This window comes from Panthera uncia (assembly GCF_023721935.1).
Source record: "Panthera uncia isolate 11264 chromosome C1 unlocalized genomic scaffold, Puncia_PCG_1.0 HiC_scaffold_3, whole genome shotgun sequence".
Classification (NCBI taxonomy): domain Eukaryota; kingdom Metazoa; phylum Chordata; class Mammalia; order Carnivora; family Felidae; genus Panthera; species Panthera uncia.
The window spans coordinates 289,890-301,538 of record NW_026057584.1 but is presented as its reverse complement, the minus strand read 5'-3'; the positions used below and the strand labels follow the sequence as shown (position 1 = coordinate 301,538).

The 11,649-nt window shown below is 48.4% G+C and overlaps 1 protein-coding gene across 1 annotated transcript in view; it reads right to left on the bottom strand.

Moving 5' to 3' along the window:
- Nucleotides 1–11,649, bottom strand: part of LOC125910904 (contactin-associated protein-like 4) — a 132,926-nt gene that overhangs the window by 37,562 nt on the left and 83,715 nt on the right. Inside the window, exons 13-14 of the mRNA XM_049614444.1 lie at nt 10,586–10,783; nt 8,580–8,736 (exon numbers count right to left, since the gene is read on the bottom strand). Of these exons, the coding sequence (XP_049470401.1) occupies nt 8,580–8,736; nt 10,586–10,783 (355 nt within the window). The remainder of the gene's footprint in view (nt 1–8,579; nt 8,737–10,585; nt 10,784–11,649) is intronic.

The window sequence follows — 11,649 nt, the reverse complement described above, 5'->3', positions numbered from 1 at the left end:
TTTTTTTTTTTTTTTTTTTTTTTTTTTTTTTTTTTTTTTTTGCTCAGGACTTTATTATTAATACCTTAAAGAACTATCTTGTTTTTATTTTATCCCTTCTTACTGATTTTGTATTTTTAAAAACGTATTTGAAGCCAGTTGGTGATAAAATTCGGTGCAATAGACTCTAAACTTCAGCCGATGAGATGGTTCGTGGGAAGGTGCTTGAGAAACGTGGGCTGTGCTCACGCTCTGCCTGGGAACAGGGACAGACCCCGCCCTCCGTCCGGGACACACTGAGGACGCGTGGCTGTCACACCCACTCTACAAAAGCGAGCGTCCAGTGAGCCCCGTCAGAGTCTCGGGACGATTCGAGGTGGGCAGTGGGCTGGCGAGGCCCCATTTCTCTGGCACCAAGGGCTTGCTTTCATTTGTTGAAAGACCCTCCTCTTTTTATGAGGGGCTTCAATTTTGTGTGGATTTCTGACCTGTAGACAGTAGAGGGTCTCACTGGAGCTGCTGGGCCCCTGAATCTGCACTACCTTCTACCCTCCGTACATCTGCCGGTACCACCTCTGCTCAGACTGGGGAGAAAGATGAGAGCCACTGAAGTATAGCCATCTTATTTTTTGTGCAGTTAGAAGTTCCTTTATCTAACAGAAAAAAAGAGCTATCAGAGGTAAGAAGTTAGGCATTTCTTTTAGATCAGACTAAGATAGACTGTTATTTAAATTCTTCTTCCTGTGTTAAAAGCCGTCTTGTAGCTGTATTTAGTGCAGATACTGAGATAGGAAAGCATAAATACTGAAGTCTGAACAGTAAGGCCCGGCCGGTCGCAGGAGCTGGATCACTGGCCGAATTTGGCCTCCACTGCTTCACCTGGCTGAGCTTCATGCTGATGAAGAAGGTAGAACTTGGATGTTCCAGATCTACTGATACTTGCCGTTGGGATAACCCAGGGCAGAGGGGCTGGGAGCGAGACTTACGGCCGTGTCTTTCCCGTCCGTGTCGCAGATATGCAAGCACGTCTCACCGAGGTGGGCGGGCCGGGGAGGTGCAGCTGACGTGGTTCATTAAGGGCTGTGGGTTTTAAAGAACCACTTTGCAGAAACCAGGGCTTTTTACTGAAGGTGTGATGCTTTTAGAAGATCGGGAACATCAAAGGCTCGTCTCACCGCATCCCATGCGTGCTGGGAAGGTCATGAAACAAATCTCTGCTTCGTGTTGGTTCAAAAACCGTGTTTTTGCCGAGTCGAAAGGATCCTGTTCACAATGCAGCGTAACTACGTCCAAGTTCCCATTTTGCTCAGGTGATTGTGGCTTTACCCAAAACCGCCTAGTTAACAGGGTCCACGATTCTTCTGTTTTCTCTGTTTTCCTTGAAGGGCCCGCTGTAGGCAGCCTGGGAAGTGGGGTACTTGCCGCGTGCTCTCACTCGCCGCCGGTCCAGTAGGAGAACCTCACACTTTATGTTTAGCAACTCCTAAAACTATGAAAACAATACTATGACTTTCCAAGAATGCATTCGGTTGTTGTTTTGCAGGGACTTTGTGGGGGGTGAAGGGGGACTCAGTTTCGGGGTTGGCAAGGAAGAGGGAAGGGGTGGACCAAACTCCAACAGTGATGGTTTCGATCGACCGCGAGATCACCCAGAACGACGCTCACGATCAGATCTGGAGGCTGTCCCAAATAAGGGGAGTGATTCTGACCTTCTTATAAGAAATTTTACTTATATAAAAATATGTTATCACTAATAACTATCTTGGTCAATTAAACGTTTTACTGTATTAGCAATATCTCAGATGAGACAGTGGCTGAAACAGTAACGTAATAAACACCAATGTACCATCGAAGTTTGATAACTGAAATATTACCAGTGGAAAAGAAGAAACAAAATTATAAGTAATTATGGATGAAATGGTTATGGGTGCAGAAAATCCAGAAGAATCTACAGACTATCAATGAAAGGTAGAAATGTGAGTCTAGCAGGGCCACAGGACACAGGGCCAGTTATGCAAACACTGATTGCATTCTGCATACCAGCAACACAGAAATGAAAACGAAATATAAAATGATACTATTCACATGAGCATCAAAGACAGAAAGTCTCCAGGAACAGGACTAGTGGAAGTTACTTAAGGCCCCGACACCGAACGCTGTAAACACATTAGTGAGAAGATTAGCTGGGAAACTCACCGCCACGAGAACACCAGCCCCCTTGAAGTTACCTACGGCGCTGGTGCGGCCCCAGTCAAGGGGTGTAATGTGTGCTTTGCAGAGGCAGCTGGAACCATGTGAGCGTGAACCCCCAGCACCTTCTTCTCAAGAAAGCCAATATGAATGAATAGACGTACAGACAACCTGGCATCTGCAAAGCTGGAAGTAACTGTAGATTTAAGACTAAAAAGAAGGAGATGAAGGCAGGTGAATGGCATTTTGTGTGATTTGTGCTGCACTGTGTTAGCACTATTTTCTGGCAAGATGGGAATGATAAGAGGGACGAGGCAGAAAAGAGAGGGAAGGTGGGGTAGGCTCACGGTGATCATGTAGGTAATAGGTAAGGACTAAAAGGAATTAAAAAAAAACCCCTACAAACCAGATAGTAATGGGTTAAATACGAAGGCCATAGGGTAAAATCTTATAAGAAAAAAAAGCAAACCTCCCTAATTACTGAAGAAATAGTTTTGTGGAACAGCAAAGAAATATGTATCTTGTGAAAAGGAAACAGCAAATATAACAATCTGCCTTAATAACTACAACATAAAATAATATGATAGGGTTGAACCCAAACATATGAGTTTTATCAATGAATACGAGTGGGTTTAACTCAACTTTTAAAACATAGAAGATTTCAGATTTGGCCCCCAAACTAAGACACAATAGTACACTGTAAACCAGAGACACATCCACACGAAGTGACTCAGAAAGGCCGAAAGTAAGAGGGTGGTGGCCCAGCTGCCATGTCACTGAACCAGGGAGTCCGTGGCAATCTTGGTGTCCCAGTACAGTTCAAACTCAAGGCAGCGTGTGACAAAGGAGGTTTCGTGGTGCCTGAGCCCTGAGCTGCAACGCAGTCATCAGTACCTACACTCCACAATATCAGACCAACCACCTTTTGAAGCAAAATCTACAGAAAACGCAAGGAGTTGGGCGTAGAAACTCACTAAGAATAAGATAATTTAACACAAGAGGAGACAAAGATGAGTGAGATACGGAAGACCTGAATAATATAATCAGTGGAGTAAATCCTACGGGTAATATACCAAAATACACCCAATAACTACACCCAATACACCCAATAAAAAGAAGTACAACTTCTTTTCAAGCTCACATGGGACATTTATGAACATGATCACTTAGTAGATCACAGAGAAAATGACAGTAAGTTCCTTACAGTAGGAATATTCTAAATAACACACACCGATCAATCAGAATAAAACTGAAAATGTTAACATTTTTTAAAAGGCCCTTCCATCTGAAAATCTGATTAAAGCTGATGAAGGCTAGCTCACCTGTGAAGGTTGACGAAGCCTTCTAATTAAAATACCAGTAAGTAAAACATACGTAATACCACACAAAAAATGGTACAGGTTGACCCAGTGGAATTTCTTCCAATTTAAATATTAGAAAATTCATTAATGTGATCCACTAAATTAAGGTATGTAAGGAGAAAAATAATTTTCCTATTTCCATAAATGCTGAAAAAAATTTGACACTTGTCAACACTCATTTCTAAGAGACATCCAGGAAGATAAGAATAGGCAGGTACTTCCTTCCTTAGTGTGATTCCACAAATACATACGAGGTATACTCTAGGTCTATATCTCTGTCTATGTCTCTGCTATCAATGTCCGTGTCACCTAAATACCTTGGTCTTGAAACCAGAAGATCACCTAATGGGCACACGGGGGACATTCCCACTCAGATCTCAAGGCCACGGGCTTTGCTGCTATCCAACATATTCTGTAAAAACATGCCTTTGCACATAAGCAATAACCAGGTAGAGGATACAATGATAACTCCAGTTTTGATACCAAGAAAGAAGATAAAATGATCAAGGACTCAATTAACAGAAAATGCACCAAATGAGTAGAGAAAAACTTCCCTGAGAGCCGCAATGATGATTTGAACATCCCTTTTGCTTGGATAAGAAAACCCAGCATCATGAATGGGTCACTTCTTACTAAATAAATTTGTAAACTTAATGGGATTCCCATTAAGAGAGGCAAGAATGAATTTTTTAATGAAGGGCTAGCATTTTAAAAAATGGAATTTATTATAAACTTCATACGGAAAGACAAGCCTCAAAGAATAGGAGGAAAACACAAATTTACAAGGGACATCTAGCCCCCTGATTACTAACAAGTTATCACCTGGCCTCAATAATTCAAACACTCTTCTGTATTGCCGCTGGGAGCATAAATTGGAAAGGACGCTGAGGACAATTTGGTAATGTCTAGCAAAACTTGTTACGCATTGCTGAATTGTTTGTAATTTGCCATAAGCAAACTACATGTCCATATACAAGACTTTGCTTGAATAAATTATGATATGTCCACACAATGGAGAGAGCTGTGAAAAAGAACAAAGTGCATAAAATATTGATGATATGTTATCTTTACTGTAAAAAAGAAGAGGAAAATAACAAACTACACAAGTGTTTACTCATTTTTGCAAACATAAACATAGGAAAGATAAACAAGGAAATAATGAGATTGGCGACCTGTAGGAAAGGGTAAAGGAAGGGAAAGAATGGAAGGGAGAGAAATGGGTCCATGTTGGGGAGCCTGGGTGACTTGGTGGGTTAAGCATCCCGCTCGATTTCAGCTCAGGTCATGATCCCAGGGTCATGTGATTAAGCCCTTCATCGAGCTCTGCACTGGGCATGGAGCCTGCTGAAGATTCTCTCTCTCCCTCTCCCTCTCCCTCTCTCAAAAATGAATCAGAGTTAGAGGTAGGGAAAGAAAAGAAATGGAGATGAAAAAGATAGAAGGTGGAGACAGAGCCTGGTAAGGAGAGAGAGGAGGTAAAAGTGGGGAGGTGAGTTTGGGAATGGACAGGCGATGGAGTTGGAGAAACCTCCAGAGAAATGTCAGCTGTCTCCGCAGGCTTCCTCTTCCTTCCCCAACCCCCATCCCGCACCATGGGCGAGAGGTTCTGAAACTCCTTCTTGCAAATTATAGGACTGAGAATAGAAAAACATGTTCTGTAGGAAATGAGGACCAGGCTTCTTGCTGCTGGAAATAGGGTTACAATTATAGAGAGAAGAAGGTTAGAATTTATCCCCTGGTATTGCACTGGAATTATGCAATCGTGCAATCGTGAGAAGTGATTTTTAAGACATTCCAGTGTCAGTGAGCACACCTCATTCCTAGTACTGGTACCTGAGTACCAGGTACCTGAGTACCAGTTCCCAAAAGGAACCAGGGCTCCTTAGAGAAATGGCAGATTCCAAACCTAGGGCAGAGAAAGTGCAAGATGAGTCTGGAACCTGTTATTGTGCCAAAAGGTAAGAAGATGCTCAAAGAAAAGCGGCATTCAAAAGGGCATAGTTTGAAATGACGTCTACTGGTCAAATCTGGAACAATTGAAGCATGAAATTAAATAATGATAGTACGGGATTATAGCATATTGAATTAAGTAAAAATTCATGAATCTACACTGATAAATAAGTAAACAAATTGTGAAGAAGAGAGAGAGAGGGAGGGAGAGAGATTAGGGCACATGTAAAAACGTGAAGTGTTACCCCTGGGAGATCTGGTTCCAGGAAATGCTTGCTATGTTTTTTCCTAGAATCTTTACCTTTTCGCCTTTGATGTTTGATCTGAAGTCTGCCTCAAGCTGGTTTTTGTGTGCTGTGAAGTAAAGGTCCAGAGTCATTTGTTCGTACGGATGTCTAGCGACTCAGCCCCGTTTATTAAAGGACCCTCTTTCTGTGCTTGGCTGGCCCGTAGTGTGTGAGTCTGTCTGCAGACACACTGTCCTGCACTGTGATCCATTTATCTTTGTTTCTACATCATGCTCTCTTTAGATCCGGTAGGAAAGGTCCTCCAGCTTTGTTCTTCTTCAACATTGTCTTGACTATTTCTGATGCTTTTCCTTCCATTTAAATTTTAGCACCAGCTTGCTAATTCACATACACATGTGCGGACACACGCACACATATCCCTCCATATTCATTTACAACTTTTTAATTTTTCATTTTGACAAGTTTCGGACTAACGGACACACTGCAGCCATAGTGTAAAGAATCCCCATACACACCTTGTCCGTCCTTCACAAATGCTGGGGTGTGCTGGTTGTGTTTGCACTCTGGTACATCTGCCTGTCCTGAACATCCCTGTGGCCAGTGACTGCCTCCAGGCAGAGAGCAGAAGGGTATTCTCGGCGTGCACAGAGCCTCTGGGCAGCCCTGGCAATGTCCACTACAGTCCTCCCCTTGCACTCCATTGATCCACTTGTGCCCACATTGAATCCACTCTGTCTTGTAACTGACTCTTCAGGGCGGTGGCCAGGAGCGGTCCCCAGTGGGCCAAGCAATGGCCCCTGCTGTTGGTTCTGAGGTCTTAAACAGCATTCACCGGCTCCCTCCATACCACCCATCTTAGACATCCCTCTGCCTTGAGGCACTGCCTCTGGATAGGCTGCCCACCCAGAAGCGAATCTAATACCGCATTCCTCAGGATCTGACCCTTGGCCTTCTTCTGCCGGGCTGTGGTTGCTGTGATTGCCATTTCCTGGGCCAGTCAGTGCCAGGGACGAGAAGAGAATTCCCTGGGTTCACGGTGTACTCCCCAGCCTGTTGGATAGAGGCAGCCCAGCTCAGCATGACAGCCACAGTCCTGTGGAGCCAAGAACACGAACTCTTTCCTTTGCCTGCTGGTTCGCCAGCGTGAGTTGCCCAAAGGGGCCAGGTGGTGTCCGTGGCTCTGGATTAGTGTTGCCGCCATGGGCTCTAACCACAGGACTCCACATGGTGCAGACAGGAAGCAGAAATTCTACAACTGGATCATTGGAGTAATACCCAGAGGGTTCAGTGATGCTGCCCCATAACTGGAAACATCGTTTGCAGCGGGGATGTGTCACAGGGACCACGGCACAGGCATCAGGGTGTCCGAGGAAGCTGGCTCATGCCCTTTGGACAAGACACTCGGTCTTATAGCTGTTTGGTGGTTTCTCCCCGGTGGACAACCTGCTTGTCACTGACAGGAGACCACACATACACAGGTCCCCCTATGTCTCGTCCTCACATCTGGTCCATAGGTTGTCCCCAGTTTTCCAGTCTTGCTCCTTCCCAGACCCTGACCATCAGAGCCACTCACCCCCGCCCAGGAGCCCCTGCACATCCACTCTTGTCCTACGTCATGTTGAGGACCGAGGGTCTGCTCTGAATGATGCCACCAGGCACATTTCCTGTCTGTTACTCCTTAGGTCACCCCCCACCCCACAGCAGCCCAACTTTGTCTTGATTCCTGAGTGTAACAGACATTCTGCTGCCAAACCTATCACATGGATCAAACTTTGTTCTTTTAGAAGTGACTTTGGTGTCCGTGACCCATGCTCAGAGAGTAGCATAGAAAGGTAACCCCTGAGACATCAGAGTAAGGGAAACATTCTTAAATTGATGGTACATTTGAAACATGGATCCTAGAGATTTCAAAACATTTTCACTTTCCAAATAAATAGTACCAAAATCAATATACAATGCAAGTTGTTTAGCCTCATGATTAATGAACTAATTTTCTAATTTCGTAAGTTTTCTATCAACATGAGACAATCCTTCTGTTTAATAATGTGGACTTCCATTTTTACATCCGTGATACTCCCTGGGCTTTTATTCCCAAGTGTGGTCTATATCGCGATACGTATGATTTTAAACATAAATTGACTTGACCAACTACGTGATCGGACCATTTGGTCACCTGAGGAGCTGGGTGGAGCCCTTCTCAGAGCCTGTGGCCAGGCCTAAGGTGATGTCCCACTAGCCATCGTTCCCTGCACCTGTTGGATCAGGGACCCCTAAGTGTCAACCACATCAGAGGGACACTCTTCAGAAGCTGTCCTGTAACAAGGAGATCTCTTAAGTGCACTTAATTTGGCAGAATTTAAAGCTTTTAAAATTGTTAATGAGGCTGAGGCCACACTGAACAAAAGGTGTAAATGATTCACCGTGGGTTTTTCATGACAAGGTAACGGAATGTTGATGGATGAAATGGCAGGATGTGAGGTGTGGTTTCCTCAACAATAACCCAGGCAGGGGTGAGGAGGCGGGAGCCCGCCCGCCCGCTGAGGTCAAGGGGAGCTGGCAGCTGGAGGTGGGCACAAGGGGTGTGTTCGCGCTGCCGCCCCTGGGGGGTTTGTCCTTGCCCGGGACCAAGGGGTCAGAAATAAGAAACAGGAAGTGAGGACAAGAAGGAAAGGAGGCCAGAAAATCATCGATCTTCACAGTCCAGACGGACCGTGTCTTGTTTTATCACCAGGCACGTTTCTGACTCACTGGGACGGAATGTAACTGTCTTGTCCCTAGCCTGGACCTGAACATGCACACTCTGGCCGACAGCAAGGGCACGTCTCGCGGAGGGAAATCACACGCAATTCACCATTGGTCCCAGTCGGCGTCGCAGTTGCAGTGGTACTCGGGGTCAATGCAGCTCCCCGCGGATCCACAGGCGCACTTGTGCGCGTCGGGCACAGACCCTCCCCAGTAGGCGTGTGTCTCCTGGGAGCGTCCAACCCACCAGCTCAGGGGGGTTCCGTCTGAAAGACAAGTTTGAGAAAGGTGACGTCTGCTTGGCCTCCCGCCACCCCGAGATGACCCTCCTCTCCCAGACCGTGGTGAGAAACCCGCAGAGCCAGGAAACACTCTATCTCAGAAATAATCCAATCTTGGCACTAACGGGATGTTGTTTCTGCGAGAATCTAACCCAGCTTTCTGTTGGTCTGATTACATCCCTTGAAAGACTTGAGCCAGTGCTGCGTCTCGTACCTTGAAAATAAACGAAAGCATCGAGGTCCTTCAGTCGCGCTGTTAAATGATTTCTCATCAGAAAAATTACATGATTTGATGGCGAGTTGCCATCAAAATCAAAACAAGAGCCGCTCACACGTGTGGGGGCCGCACGTGTTGCAGATGACAACCCGGCGCAGACAGCAGGTGCCGGACGTGCTCTCCGGGGCCCTGGCTGCAGGTGTCACGGAGTCACTGCGTGGGGCTTATGCCCGCCAAGGCCCCGGGGAGGGGGCGGTCTGGGGGCATCGCTCTGCGGGAAAGCGGGTCTAAGCCCCGGCAGAGTGAATGCCTTCCTCTGCCTGAGCAGTGGCCGTCTTCTCACGACTCCTCCTGAACGCCCAGGGCCACGGAACAGGAGGAACGCTGTCTGCAGGAGCCCCCACAACCCCAAACCCGGAGCAGGTGATGAGCGAGGGCACACGGGGGCGCACCCACGGGGCCGGTGGTGCACGTGGTCTTTCCTCCACGCCTGTGGGTGGCGTTCTGGCCACCACGAGACCCCGAGCATGGTGTGTGGCACTGCCGTGGTCCCTCCCGCTCCCTGTCGGATTCGGACCCTCCACCGGAGACCGACAAATGCTCACAAGAGGAAGCGTGGCCACTGCCAGCGAAGAGATGTGTGCAGAGGCAGCCAAGAATTTCCTCCCAATGAAGCTGAAAACTCACTGCAGGGAGGCTGACGGGATTTAGCTATTTAATAGCTATTTTGATAACGACGCTTTACGATTATAATCCCTTCACCATCATGCTTTCAACCCAGAGGAAGTGTCATCGTCATCGGCTGCAACTCCGTCCCTCACCTCTGCCACGAGCAAGGATTATCCTAACATGGTAATAACATCAGGGGCCTCGGGCTGCATTCGTGACTTGTTAGGTGCTCCAGAGATGTGGGGGGCAGGGGGGGTCACACCCATCGGCACCTGGGGGGCAGGAGAGCCTGACCCGCGTGCCGAAGCCCTGGGCAGCTCCTCCCTTCGATCTGCTCCTTTGTGGGAGAAGCCACCTTGAGTGAGTGGCTTTAGTCTGAGGCTACATACGCTTTTTTGCCATTTTCCTCGTGGGTAAAAAGAGGAGTGGTTTGCAAAATTCAGGGATGAACTGGTATCATAAATCACCTGCAGCCTCCACACCCCGACCCACTCTGAGAAACCAGGAGCTGGGCAGCCGGTGTGGGGTGGGGTGAGGGCGGCAGTGCCCTGGACCCTGCAGGGGAGGATGCGGCAGGGCCTGAGAGCTTCCCAAATAGGGGCACGCACAGTGAAAGCCGTGTCCAGAAAGATGCGTCCTTCACAAAGAGTGAAACATTAGATGGTTTGAAAAGTCAGGGCCAGATGCAGGGGCTCAGCTGGGAAGCCCTGTAGCAGTGAGGACTGACGCGAGGCACGGGCAGATTCCAAAGGGAACGGTGACTGGGTGAGGCGATCAGAAGGAAGGACTGCACAGCCCGAAGCACCACCGAGGAGCAGACGGGACACGGCAGGGAAAGGTAAGCATCAGCCCCTGGATCCAGCTGGACCTGCTCCCCACGCTGCCTCCACCCGCACCTCAGCAGGTAGGGCTGGGGCTGGCAGGGGCCGTCCGCGGGCGGACGCCTACCTCGTGAGTCCTGCAGCCGAGACCTTCTGCAGTAGAACTCCAGCAGCTGCTGGCAGTGCCTGGAACGGGCGACGGTGGCCAGCAGCTGCCCCAGGCTGGCTTCGTACTGGAATGCCGCCCAGTGTGGGTGCTCCGGGTCCGCGCCCTTGACCCTGGTGAGGGCTGAGCCGTTGTGCTGCATGACGGTCCACGGGATGTCTCATGGGCGGAGCGGGAGAGAAAGGAGAGGGGCGTCACTGAGCTGGGCACTCGGCACAGCCGATCACCTTCTAGTGGCAGATACAGAATCATCGCAAATGGGATGCTAACCCTTAAATCACGGGAGACAGTGGTCTTCCTGTGATGACCTGTGTCATGTGTGTCTGAGCTGATGCTTTCGTGAAAGTGAGTATTTCTGGGTATTTAGCAAGACAACATTTATGGGAGAGAAAAAGTATAACTAAGTTATTACTTTTCTCCAAATGCCAACAATGGCTTTTCTGCCAACAAAACACTTCTTCGCTGGAGAATGAACCCGACACCATCAGCGACCTGTGGTCCTCTTGTGTGCATTGACTGCCAGGCACTTTGCAGGTCACTGTGGCATCGTGGGGTTGCAAAACTCAGACCTGAGAGTCAAGGAGATGTCACATTCCTGGACCTGATGCGTGATCCAGCACTGCAGGGAGAGATGCCCTGCCTGTGACAGTGCATTGTCCCAGCCATTTCTGTCCACCCAGGTGCACCTCTGTCTACTTGGGGCATCTGTCTACCTGGGGCCCTCTGTCTCTCTGGACACACCTCTGTCTTCCTGGGGCACATCTCTGTCTCCCTGGGGCACCTCTGTCTCCCTGGGGCACATCTCTGTCTCCCTAGGGCACCTCTGTGCTCCCTGGGGCACATCTCTGTCTCCCTGGGGCTCTCTGTCTCCCTGGGGCACATCTCTGTCTCCCTGGGGCACATCTCTGTCTCCCTGGGGCACCCCTCTGTCTCCCTGGGGCACATCTCTGTCTCCCTGGGGCACCTCTGTCTCCCTGGGGCACATCTCTGTCTCCCTGGGGCACATCTCTGTCTCCCTGGGGCAC